The sequence below is a fragment of the Muscardinus avellanarius genome, assembly GCF_963383645.1.
Source record: "Muscardinus avellanarius genome assembly, chromosome: 1".
NCBI lineage: Eukaryota > Metazoa > Chordata > Mammalia > Rodentia > Gliridae > Muscardinus > Muscardinus avellanarius.
This window is the reverse complement of record NC_137786.1, coordinates 117807953-117822122: the sequence shown is the minus strand read 5'-3', so window position 1 is coordinate 117822122 and position 14170 is coordinate 117807953. Positions and strand designations below refer to the sequence as shown.

The window sequence follows — 14170 nt, the reverse complement described above, 5'->3', positions numbered from 1 at the left end:
TATTGGCTCTTAATATCTTACCACTCTGATGGCATAAAGAGGCATGGGAAAGAATCTAAGGGGGAGGACCTCCAAGAAAGAGAGGGCTTGTCCCTAATCCCTAGAGCCACAGGCCTGTCATGAGGACTTCCTGGCATCTGTCATGCCTCACTGTGGGAACTGTATTGAGAAAAGGGCACTTGTTTTCAGTGGTACAAAAGCTCAGGTCTCTCTTATAGTTCAGCTATATGCTATATATATGCAAAAAATGGAACCCACAGATTGTTAAGCTCAATAGTTCTAACTGATTTACTTTTCATATCCAAAGAACCAAAACAACCAGGGCAAAGCAAACAAACAAAAATAAATATTTTTTCAGTACTGGGGATTGAATCCAGGGGCATTCTACCTCTGACCTACACCCCTAGCTCTATATTTTTTATTCTTTTTTTTTTGGTGGGACTGGGGGTGGAACCCAGAGGCTTTCTACATCTGGGCTATACTCCCAGACCTTTTTTAAAAATACTTTATTTGGAAACAGGGTCTCTCTAAGTTGCTGAAAGCCTCACTAAGTAGCTGAAAGCCTCACTAAGTAGCTGAGGCTGGCTTCGAACCCATGTGATCCTCCTGTCTCAGCCTCCCAAGCGAGGGGATTACAAGCTTGAGCCACCACGCCCGGATTTTATTCTTTATTTTGAAACAGGGTTTTACTAAGTTGTGGAGGACCTCATTAACTAGCTGAGGCTGCTGAGAACCTGTGATTCTCCTCCTGTCTCAGCTTCCCAAATACTGGGATTACAAGCATGCACCACCACACCCGGCATATGTGTGTGTGTGTGTGTGTGTGTGTGTGTGTGTGTGTGTATGTGTATGAATTTTAAGAAATATATTTTTAAATGTATTTTAAGAAAAATCAACTGACAAAATTGTATGCATTTGCCATGAATGTACAACATACTGCTTTGAAACTTGCGCACCAGGGAAATGACTAAATTTAGCTAATTCATGTATGTGTTACCTCTGTGAAATGGCTCCTTCTAGCTAATTAACATATGCATTACCTCACATTATTGGCATTGTTTTTGTTCATCAGAACACTTGATATTTACTCTCAGCATTTTCCATTGGTATATTATGTTCATTATACTCACTTTTGTTATACAATAGATTTCTTGAAATTATTTGCCCTAGGTATTGAAATTTTATATTTAACTAACATCTTCCTAACACCCCATTCCATACCCTTGTAACCAACATCCTACTCTCTACTTCTATGATATCAATAAATTTGGATTCCACAGGTAAGTGATATCATGCAGTATTTGTCTTTCTGTACCTGGTTTAGCCTCACTTTAACATAATGTCATCCTAGATAATGTCCTTTATCTATGGTGTCCCAAATGAAGATTTCTTCCATTTTTATGACTAGTAGTATGCCACTGTATACAAATCGTGTCATTTGTGACATAATGGACTAGTGGGTAAAGAAAATTTATATAGCCAGGCATGGCACATACCTGCAATCTCAATACTTGGGAGGCTGAGATAGAAGGATTGCAGATTTGAGGACAACCCAAGCAATTTGGTGAGACTCTATTTCAAAATAAAAGAAAAATCTGGGGATGTAGCTCAGAGGTATAATGTTCCTAGGTCCAGTACCCAGGACAAAAAAAAAAAAAAAAAAAGAAAAGAAAATGTGGTGTCTATTGTTTTTAGATCACTGAAGGCTGCCTTGTACTATTACCAGCTTTCTTACAGGGGAATCTGATTGCAGGGATGATGAGGAGGCTCTTCCCTGAATGGCTTCAAAGACAATACCAATCAACAGCAGGCAGCTAGAGCCAGATGGTATTGAGTGATAGTTTGCAAGTAATATGAAATGTCCCTTGGGGATTTCAAGGAGCATTTGGTGGTAATCATGGAAGGATAGTAAGAGCCTGCAGTATACATGAGAATAACATGGGGAAGAGCCAATGAGATTTGGAATTTTATGTTTCTCCCTCCACAGAGGGAACCAAGATGAAATTAAGGTCCTATCTCCTACGTGTTATTCTGCATACAAGGAAAAGTAGAAGAGTGAATGGACATAACTGTTTATGAGCATTTTGTTTATAGACCATGTACACTGCAAAAATCTTTGTCCAATATATTAAGGATATGATGTCATAATGGCTGACTTTATTTAAGAATAATGATATTAGCAAAAATAAAAAGAGGACAAAGACAGTCATGAAAGGGTTGGGCAAAAAGAATGGTTTTGAAGCTAATCATTGTAGTGGTTATTACCATTTGAAATTATTTATATAATAAATGCTTTAAACGTAAATAATTATTTATTACATCATTTGCATTCTGCCTTGCTGGTTACATAGGTATTTAAATATTCTAATCTTGTTAATTACCATCATTTTCAGACTTGTTTCTTTTGATGACTTTCCTTTCTGGTTCTGTATTAAAAATGATATGCATGAAGAATGAGGGGAGACACTATTAGAATAGTGGAAGGGGACTTGAAGAGTGGAAAGGTGAAAGGGAAGACTTAATGAAGAAAACAGTTAAAAAATCTGTGAAGCTGGGCGTGGTGGCACACGCTTATAATCCCAGCACTTGGGAGGCTGAGACAGGAGGATCGCTGAATTCAAGCCAGCCTCAGCTACTTAGTGAGGCTCTCAGCAACTTAGTGAGACCCTGTTTCCAAATAAAATATAAAAATAGTTCTGGGAGTGTGGCACGGATGTAGAAGGCCCCTGGATTTCATCCTGAGTACCACCACCACCACCACAAAAAACCCTGGAAACTTTAGGGTTATTATCCCGAAGTCAATTTTGAGGTACTCAGAAGGTGGAGAACAGCCTGATGGCTGGTGCAACCTGTAATCCCAGGATTTGGGAGGCTGAGACTGGTTGATTGAAGTTCAAGACCAGCTTCATGTATGAAGTTGTCAAAACCAATCTCAATATTATGCAAGAGAGATGCGGAGAGAGTAAGATGCGACACAGAGGGAGATACATCAAGTGCTATGTGCATGTTATGTTTTTGTTACTCTGAAAATCATTATGTTATATAATTAAAATGCATCAGTAAAACAAAAGCAAGGTACTTTGACTGCTATCTCCAGTACCCCAGCAAAATACTTCTCCATAGACAAGAACAAACTCAATCCTTATAACTAATAAATTTATATTACACCAATAAGTTGACAGATATAATTAAGTAGCTATTGTAATGATCATTGTGATAATTATGATTATATTAATAATACTGTGAGTTATATGATATAAAAAATCAGTGCTGGGCGTGGTGGCGCATGCTTGTAATCCCCGCGCTTGGTAGGTGGAGACAGGAAGATTGCTCAGGTTTGAAGCCAGCCGCGCTGGCTTAAGAGGCCCTGTTTCCAAATAAAAAAGTATAAAATAGGTCTGGGAGTGTGGCCCGGAGGTAGAAGGGCTTCCAGGAACCCCAGTACCACACACACACACAAAATCAGATATCAAGTACATTTTAAAACAGGTTTCCTGCCAATACTTAAGGCAAGGCTGTTTTTGAGCCAAAGAAATGACATAGATTTCTTGGTACCTGGTGGCTTGCCTGTTTCTCAAACTCTCACCTTCTGCAAGATCATCAGCAATGCTTATTAAAATGTGTACTGCTTAGCCGGGCGTGGTGGCGCACGCTTGTACTCCTTGAGCTTGGGGCGGAGACAGGAGGATCGCGCAGGTTGGAAGCCAGCCGTGCTGGCTTAAAAGACCCTGTTTCCAAATAAAAATATAAAAAAATAGGTCTGGGAGTGTAGCTCCAGGAACCCCAGTACCACACACACACACACACACAAAATGTGTACTGCCCTGATTTGTTCATGTGCAGTGCTTCCAAGGTAGGAAGCACTGGAGGGATGCTTCCTACTAGAGGGGTCTCTGGTGGAGGTTTTAAATTTCCATTTCTGGCATGTTCCCATTGATTTTAAAGCTGTGGCTTCAGCTGGGTGTGTTGGCACATGCTTGTAATTCCAGTGCTTGGGAGGCTGAGACGGGACGCTGAGACAGGAGGATTGCATAGGTTCAAAGCTAGCCTCAGCTATTTAATGAGGGGCTCAGAAACTTAGTGAGACCCTGTTTCCAAATAAAATATAAAATAGGTCTGGGAATATAGCCTGCAGGTAGAAAAGCCCCTGAATTCCACCCCCAGTAACACACACACACACACACACACACACACACACACACACACACACGCTGTGCTTCAGTATTTATTTATTTATTTATTTATTTATTTATTTATTTATTTATTATTTTTGTGGTACTGGGGATGGAACCCAGGAGCATTCTACCTCAAAGCTATACCCCCAGTCCTATTTTTTATTCTTTATTTTGAAACAAAGTCTCATAAGTAGTAGAGTGCCTCACTAAGTAGCTGAGGCTGGGCATGAACCTACAATCCTCCTGTCTCAGCCTTCCAAGTAGTGGGATTACAAGTGCGCACCACACCTGGCATCAGAATTTAATTGTGAAAATACCCTACTAGCCAGTGAAGTCAACTGGTCTTTCTTCTATTTCCAGTGTCTTATGTTTATTTTTTATTCATTTGTTTTATACTTTTATTGGTGGATTGTAGTCTCACATCATAATGTAGTTCATAGTGATGGTTGCATGTATGCACATTAGCCCCAGGTGGGCTCTCAATGTTTCACGTTTAAAACATACATGTTTAAAACAACATAGTGCCCAAATGACACTATGAGTAAATCATGTATGGTTTTACTTAAGGATAAATATTTTTTTACACATTATCTCTACTGCTTCTATGTGGCTGTATATGATGACTACTTCTGAGCAGCCTGTGATGAGTAGAGCCTTCTGGTAATTCTGGCTTTTGTCTGGTTGGGATGCTATTAAACTTGGTTCCCATGGTGACAATCTTGGGACCTGGCAGCAGAGGCCCTGATATGAGGTCTGCCTGCTGCACACCAGGGCTTGCTTCCTTCACTCTTCGGCAGCTGGGGCTTTGTCCTTTTGGCACATAATCATTTGCTCCCACATATCCACAGACTCCTACATTCATATTCTTTAAATCTCCATTCTAAGTGCTTTCTCTAAGTGAGAAAGCTTTCTTGACAGCCTGATTTAAAATGGAAACTCCACTTCTGGCCAAGATGGCAGAGGCCGCAGTGGCGATGGTTGGCAGTGGCTGAATAGGACATGTATTCCTCTGAGAAACCCTAGACAACAGATTTTGGTTTAATATGTGATTGGGAAAACATACAGAGACATTTCCAGTCATGACTTCCTATCTAAAATATAAGACAGAGAGTGGAAAGTGGCAGAATTAGAGGCAAGATGGCAGAGTGGTGCCTGCAGCCGCAAGAAAAGTGATTTTTGGAAGAACATCCCAGAAGAGATCAGAAAGTAGACTTCTCCTGCCACACATGCTCAGGAATTCCTAACAACATACATGTAAGAAAAATGTTTGGGGCGCATTGGAGGGAGCCCTGCATGGCTGGGCCAGGATGCCCAGCCACACACATCCTGGGGGCTTCACGCTTTTGACCTGGGCACTCCTTTACGCTGTGCTGGGGGCTGTGTTGCACTTGGAGCAGCAGATCCTGCTCTCTGTGGTGAAGCTATGGGCCTCCACTCTTGGTGGGGAGATAAAATCCATTACTCTAAGTACTCGGGCTACCAACTTCTGCAAAAGACATGTACTGTTTTCTTTTAGTAAAAATATTGAAGAGGAGAGAACCAAGATGGCAGTGGTGTCAGCTTCCAGTATTTGGGAGAGACAGACAGATCCAATCCAATCCACCTTAAACTTTTGAAGAAATCTCCCTGAAAGTAGACTGCTCCTGCTCCACATGGACAACATACTATGTAAGACAAATGTTCAGGGCATGTTAGAGAGAGCCCCACGTAGCCGGGTCAGCCGGCACGCTGTGTATCCCGGGAGACAGTGGCACTCATGGCCACCATGCTCCTCAGCGCAGAGCTGGGGCCTGGGGTACAGCAGAACCTGCCCTCTGCAGTGAAGCTGTGGACCTCTGCCTTTGGAAGGGAGACAAAATTCATTGCTACTAGGTATTTGGGCTCCCACCTTATGCGATAGACACGTACTGTTTTCTCCTACTTAAAAAAAAATGGAAGAAAAAATGGGAACCTCTGTAGATGACCTTCCCACAGTGGTGAGGACTGAAGCATGCCCCACAGTGAGGTGGAAAGTACACACAATGCAATTCTACTCAGTAATAAAGAAAATAAAATTACATCATTTGCAAGAAAATGGTAGGGCCTGGAGCACATAATGTTAAGTGAGATTAACCAATCACAGAAAGTGAAGGGTCATATGTTTTCTTTAATATGTGCAGGATAGGGAGTAATTGGGATCCAAGAGAGACTCCAGATGGTGAGGAGAAACCTCAGGGGAGCCAGGGAGGAGATATAAGAGTAGGGGTGGAGGAAGACTTAGGTTTATTAATAGAAATACTACCATAGACTACGCTGTACACATGTGAATACATATTAAGGTCAATCTGGATACTCTCTATTGGGAGGGAGGGAAATAGGGAGGGGGGTGCCGAGCATGTGCATACATATCATTGTCAACATGATTTACTTTATGATGTGAGACTATAATGCACCAATAAAAGCACAAAAATAAAATAAATAATTTCAAGATTTGAAAAAGATATATGTAACAGACAACTGGATGTTCCACAGAAACCTCCAGTTCAGTATGTCCATCACAATCCACCCCTCATGTTTCTTTTCTCATAAAGTATCTCTACCCCCACCAGTGTAGCCAGAGGCCTGATGTCAGCATGAGTATGCCTCTTTTTAACCCCTTCTCACATATTTACTTGATCTGGTGAGTAGAGGTTAAAACTATGTCTCTTGGAATATTCAGAAGTGTCTAATAAATTAAAATGTTCTAACATTGTATACCTCAGTAAAGAAGTAAAATATTTTCTTTAGAGATGTCGATGAAGCTGAGATAAATTATAACACCATCAAAAGTTTCTGGAAAATGGATGGACTTAGTAGGAGTAGATTTGGAGACCTATGAATCCCTGTTAGGTACCTTTTATGATTTGAAGCTGTGAAAATACGAGATAATACATAGATTGAGTCCTTCCTCCCAGACATGAGCAAAGGCTTTTTGTGTTTGTTTTGTTACAGTTTGTGTGATTGTGGCTCATCCTGTTGGCACATCCTGAGTTTTGTGACATATTGACACACCATATTCTATTCAGCAGAATGAATGTGTTGAAGGTCAGAAATACTGTGTGATATACTGAACACGATGTCAGGTTTTTCTTAGTATTAAGGACATGATTCTGTTTACCGTCTCTCTCGAAACTTCCTTTACCTTCTCATTCCGTAAGCTGTAGATAAAAGGGTTCAGAAGAGGGATCACTACTGTGATGAGAACAGCAGCTACCTTGTCAAATGTCAGTGAGGAGCTCTGGTTGGGTCTCACATACACAAAGATGTTGCTCCCATAAGCAATGGAGACAACAGTGATGTGAGATGCACAGGTGGAGAAAGTCTTTTGACGGCCTTGGGCTGAGAGGATGTGGAGGATGGTAGAAATGATGTAGGCATAAGGACTCAGCAGTGAATGCCAGGGAGTTCAGAATGACGAGAGCAGAGAGGAGAAAGTTTATCTTCTCAATGAAGCGAGTATCCATACAGGCCGCCTGTAGAAGAGGGGCAATATCACTGAAGAAGTGGTTGATTTCTTTCCTATAGTAAGGTAGCCTTGTCACAATGATGGTGGGTGCTAACACAGACAAGAAGGTTCCCAGCCAGCAGCCCAGGACCAGCAGGTGGCAGGTTCTGCTGTTCATGATGACGCTATAATGCAGTGGGTTACAGATGGCCAAATAGCGGTCAAAGGACATAACAGCCAAGAGGATAAACTCCGCTGTCCCCAGAAAAAAGTAGAACTACGTCTGGATGATGCAGCCTGCAAACGATATGGTCCTCTTTTCTCCTAGGAGGCAGGAGAGCAACTTTGGGGTAACAACCGTGGTGTATAAAATATCCAGACCGGACAAATTACTGAGGAAAAGGTACATTGGGGTCTTTAGGCAAGAGTTAGTCCATATTAGGGAGATGATGGTAATATTTCCTGCTGCTGTTAACATGTAAATTAACAAGAGAACCATGAAAAGGAACATTCGAATCTCCAGGAGACCTGGGAAGGCTGTTAGGGTGAACTCAGTCACCATGCTTCAGTTTCCCATGGTCATGGTGTGAGTGGGCAGGTGTTCCCTGAAGAACAAAGGAAAGGAAAATCAGCTTAGGTAATTTTATAAATACCTGCTGACAATATATTATTGAGCTTGTCTCATATTGGGAGGTGCATCATTGTACATGGTCATCTACCTAAAAGTCATTATTGTGTGGCTTTGGGAAAGTCACAATACTATATGGTGAATTGAATGGCTAGATAAAATTTTCCAAGCTTTTTTTGAGTTATAAAATTCTGCTTTTTGTTAAATATTATTTCTATTCTATTTTCCTCTTTCAGTTTCATTCTCCCAGCTAAAAATTGTACTGACTCAAGCCTTCTTCCACCTCACTTCTACTTCCTTCACTATTCTATTAATCTCTCTCCTCTTCTATCTGAAACCCCTTTGCTGTCCTATTTGCTGTCTAGCTTCCACACATCAGGGGAGACATCCTACCCCAGACTTTCTGAGACTGGCTGATTTCACTTAGTATAAAGTTCTCAAGTTGCATCCATTTTTCTAGAAATGACAAAATCGTATTCTTCTTTATGACTAAGTAAAACTCCATTGGGTGCATAGACCATATTTTCTTCACCTATTCTCACTTATGTATATAGGGAAGAAATGGAGGGGGGGACTGGGTGGGCTCTGGAGAGAAACATATCAATGCTGTGTGCATATATATAAATGTGGCCCTTTGAGACTCACTATGTGGAATAATTACAATACACCAATAAAATAATTTTAAAAAGTACTGACTCATAGTTTAACCAGAACAGAATTCCTTCCCATTACTTTAAAGTTTTTGGTTCAGCCAGGCGTGGTGGCGCATGCTTGTAATCCCCGCGCTTGGGAGGCAGAGACAGGAGGATCGTGCAGGTTCGAAGCCAGCCGCCCTCGCTGGCTTAGGAGACCCTGTTTCCAAATAAAAATATAAAATAGGTTTGGGAGTGTAGCCCAGAGGTTGAAGGGCTTCCAGGAACCCCAGTACCACCAAAAATAAATAAATAAATAAATAAATAAATAAATAAATAAATAAATAAAATTTATGGTTATGGACAGGGGCATTCTTTTAATTATTTTCTAGCCCTCACTCTCTCTATATAATTTATATATTATTAATACACTATTAATATATTTATTAATATATTATTTATATTATATATCTCTCTATATTATTTCCAATTGTGACCTGTTGTAAGAGATAAAGGCTGTTTTCATTTTTCCCCTTTTTGATGGTCTCCAGAGTCTCTCCGGTTTTAAAGCCTTTCCCTAGCATATATAGATCTAGGGGAATGGTCTAGAGGTGTGTGAAATGAACAATGACTCATGGTTCCTACTAATCACTGTAGGCACTCAGAAAGGACTAGTGAGTATCTTGTCTTTGGATTATGCACCGTGTCTAAAGCCTACTGCTCACCAGTTCTATGAAGCATGCGATAATGCATCATATATTTGGCTGGTCACTTGAGAGGACCTTATAACATGTGATAAGATTAGAGAGCTACCGATCAAACACAGGAAGGTGAAGTCAAGGCAATTAAGCTTACTTAATTTATGTGATCACTGGAATCTTAGAACTGGGCTTCAAGATCACCCAATTGTTCCTGGTATCTGAAAACGGGTTCTTCTGCAGATTTTCTCATTTCAGGTTTTACTTCTGCCCTTGGGTGCTATCCTGTCTACATTTCACCTAGCTACTCTGTACTGTGTTGCCACCTCATTTTCCTTTACCCACTTCCTCTTCCCCTCCTCCTCCTGGATAAAACACTTTGCCCTCCTGAAAAAATTTCCCAGCCAGGAATGGTGGTACAGGCCTCTGATTCCTGGGAGGCTGAAATAGGAGGATCACAGGTTTGAGGCTAGTCTCAGCAACTTAGTGAGACTCTTAGCAATTTAGTGAGACTGTTTCAAAATAAAAAATAAAATAGGGCTGAGGGTTTAGCTAAGAGGTAAAATGGTTCTGGTTTCAACCAACAGAACTAAAATTATTTTTTCCTATTACAAAAATGACACTTTCTGTGCAAACATTAAAAAATGAAAATGCAAGAAAGAGAAAAATTACTACCTACAATCAAACTTCTTAGACATACAGTGCCAATATCTTTGTGTCTGTATTTCCAGGCTCTTCTAAAGGTTAAATAAATTATATACCAACTTATCTAAAGTTAGTTATACTAGCATACTATTTCGTAACCAGTTTCCCCTTTCTTCCCTTTTAAAAAACTTTTACAATATATCATCTGTCCATATTAATTACTGGAAATCTTCACAGTCATTTTTAAGGATCATGCAGTGTAATATATTTATCCCATTGTTTAGTGTTGGCAAATTTCTTGCTTGTTTAGTGTTGGTATATTTCTTGCTTGATATTCAGAGATAGTGATCAAACATATATTCTTACACAAAAATCTTTGGGCATCTACTTTATTAATTCCTGATAATCTTCTTGTCCAATTACTGCCTGTCCTTACTATATCTATATATCTATATCTATATATCTATATCTATATCTATCTATCTATCTATCTATCTATCTATCTATCTATCTATCTATATTTTGTGGTACTGGGGTTCCTGGAAGCCCTTCTAACTCCGGACTACACTCCCAGACCTATTTTATTTTTTTTTTTTTCCAGACCTATTTTTTTTATTGGTGCACTGTATTCATACATTATAGTAGGATACATACTTTTGTAGACATACATGCACACTTTTCCCAGTCAGCCCCCACCCAATCCCCACCCCATTCTCTCCCTATCCCTCCCTCCCATGCTTGGCTTAGTAATTGACATCTAGTATTATGGCAATTTATCTAAAATTAAAAATGATAATCTCACATAACAGTTTCATTTGTCTGATACCAAGCTTTTGGTGACTTAAAGATAACATTTCAATATTTCTTTTTGCTTTCTTTCTTACCAGAGAATATTTTTTTTCTATTTTTTAGGTGAAACTATCATATGTTTATATATTTATTTTTCAGAAAAAAATCTATCCTAATATGGAATATGGACTCTAGGTACCCAAAACGATCTTGAAAAAGAACAAAGCTAGATGATACATATTTTCTGATTTCAAACCATATAAAGCTACAATAATTGAAACAGTGTAGTACTATTCTAAAGGCAGATATATAAACCATTGGAGTTAAATAAAAGCCTAGAGCTAAATTCTTCCCTATATTGTCAAGTTATTTTTGACAAGGTTTCCACGAACATTTGGTGGTGGAAATATTAATCTTTTAACTAAATATTGTTGAAACATAATAATTACATGGAAAAGAATAAAATTGGACCCTTACCTAATCCCATATACAAATATTAACTCAAAATAGATAAAAGACCTAAATATAAATCTTAAGACTATAAACTTTTAGAAGAAAATCTGGGTCATTAAACCTCACAACATTGAAATTGGCAGTGATTTCTTGGTTATGATTTCAATGGCACAGGCAACAGAGGAGTATACAAACTCCCTAAAAAATAAAAAAAATATTGTATATCCAAAGACAATGTAAACAGAGTTAACAGTTACTAATAGAATGGGATAAAATATTTCCAAATGCTATATCTGAAGGTATATTAATATTCCAACTAGAAATCCTAGAAATTAACAACAATAAAGGCAAACAATAACCTTTAGAGATAGGTATAAGACTAACATAAATAATGAATCTCCACAGATAACCAATCTTAGTTGTCTGTTGGATGGAACATCTTGTTTCTCTAGTTCTGGAGTGTGTTACCTATTTCTTCTTTGTAGTTAATCTCTTTTGTAGTTAATCTCTTTGTAGTTAATCTCTAGTGCTGGTTTTAAAGACATACATTCCTTTAGTTTCTGTTTGTCATGGAAGCTTCTTATTTCTCCATCTAATTTGATAGAAAGTTTTGCTGGGTAGGAAATTTTTGGCTGGAAGTTGTTTTCTTTCAGAGTTTGGAATATGTTACTCCAAGCCCTTCTGGCTCTCATGACTTGGTTTGGGAAGTCTGGAGTGATTCTAATTGGTTTGCCTCTGAATGTCACTTGGCCCTTTGCTTTTGTTGCCTTTAAGATTCTCTGCTTGGCTTCCACATTGGTCATTTTGACAATTACGTGGCATGGGGATCCTCTTCTCCGATCCTGTCTAAAGGGAGTTCTATAAGTTTCTATAAGTTCTATAAGTTTCCTGGACCTGTGTATCGACCTCTTGCTCTATGTCTGGAAAATTTTCTGCTATTACTTCCTTGAAGAGATTGTTGATCCCTTTGGTTTCACTTTCTTTTCCCTCCTCTATTCCAATTATTCTTAGGTTAGCTCTCTTAAAATGGGCCCATATTTCTTCAATATCAGATTCCTGCTGTCGGATATTTTTTTCTAGATTAGAAACTATGCGTTTATTTTTGGTTTGCTCATCTTCTAAGAGCGAGATTCTGTTCTCCATGTGGTCTAATCGGTTGTTCATGCTTTGAATTGAGGCCTTTACTTCATTAATTGCATCCTTTATCTCTTTTTGGCTCTCTCTGAGTTCTTTTCGAAGCACCTCTATTATTTCTACAGTTATTTTCCTGATTTGATCTTCTAGAAATCTCTGATTTTCAGTTTTATCGGGTTCTGATGTTGTGGGGTTGTGGGCATTCATTGCTCCAGTGTTATTCCTCTTTCCCATGATTTCGGAAGTTTGCGCCTTCTCTGGGTTCTTCCCTTGGGTCACTATGACTTCATTAAGGTGCTCTGGATCTCGAGTCAGTAGTATCTCAGACCCCACTACTCCTTTACTGGGTTTTATCACAGAGTCTCCGACCCAGAGAGTCGATAGAGGCTGCTTTAGACTGTGGGGGGTGCCAGGTTGCACGTTCTCCTATGGTGTGATATCTCTGCCACCGCCCCTCCCCCACTGGGTCAAGTCCCAGGGAGTACAGTACTGGGATTTCTCCTCTGTGGCCCACAATTTGACTCACTGTTCTTGAGTACGCAGATGTAGCTGTACTGGCCTCGCTGAATTCGGTGCTGCTGCCGCCGGTGGCAATATGGCGCCGCTGCTATGCCCTCGGCTGTGGGGCTGGTGTTTTTCTTCTTGGTTTTGATTTCCACTCTGAATCCCTGCAGCGTGTGCTGAGCTCGGCCACTGGGAGCTTTAGATGCTCTCTGCGCGGAGAAATCCTGCCTGGCTGTTCCGCAGTGGCTCACCTCGGCTTGCTGTAGCAGTTCCGTGAATTCGCCGGTGCCGCCGGCAGTATGGCGCTGCTGCCGCGTCTGCCGCGTCCTCGGGCGTGAGGCCGGTTATCTCCTCTGTGGCTCTGTTCTCATTCTGCTTTCTCTCTGGAGCCTGGTGATTTTTTGTTTCACTGGTGATGGTGTTTTCTGGCTATGAAAGGCGCTGATTTTGTGGTAATGGAGATTTGTTGTTAGCGGGGCTCTTAAGCCCCGCTTTTCTCGGTCGCCATCTTCCCAGAAGTCCTTCCAGACCTATTTTATATTTTTTCATTTATTTGGAAACAGGGTCTCTTTAAGCCATCAAGGCTGACTACGAACCTGTGCAATCCTCCTGTCTCCACCTCCCAAGCACAGGGATTACAAGCCTGTGCCACCAAGCCTGGCCTTACTATATCTTAGTAAAAAAAAATACTTTTTTTTTTTTTACTTTCTTAGTTTGATTATGAAAAATTGCTTATGGATCCTTGTTATGGGTTCTTTGTCTGAGAAAATAGTTCTAGATCATATTTAGGCCTGTGTAGCTGATGCCCAACAGAATAAAAAATACTTTAAAATATTCAATATTAAAGTATCTTAAATATTAAAATACTTCTTTTAGAAAGTGTTTTTCATGTTCTGGGCTTCAGTTTTCTCATTATAAAAATTAGAAAGTTTGACTACACATTTATAAGGTCCAGCCAATGATTTAAAGTCTTGCCATTGTGCTGCAGTTCAACTCCAAATTCACCTCAACTATCCCAACTACTTTTATTTTCCATGAAACAAACTCCA

The 14170-nt window shown here is 39.8% G+C and overlaps 1 protein-coding gene across 1 annotated transcript; it reads right to left on the bottom strand.

The window, feature by feature from the left end:
- Window positions 1-7272: 7272 nt before the first annotated feature.
- Window positions 7273-8200, bottom strand: OR6M1 (olfactory receptor family 6 subfamily M member 1; the record flags this gene model as incomplete). The annotated part of the gene is given in 3 exon segments (XM_080714684.1): window positions 7273-7572; window positions 7574-7915; window positions 7919-8200. Coding segments are annotated over 3 exon segments (924 nt in total).
- Between the last annotated feature and the right edge of the window lie 5970 nt (window positions 8201-14170).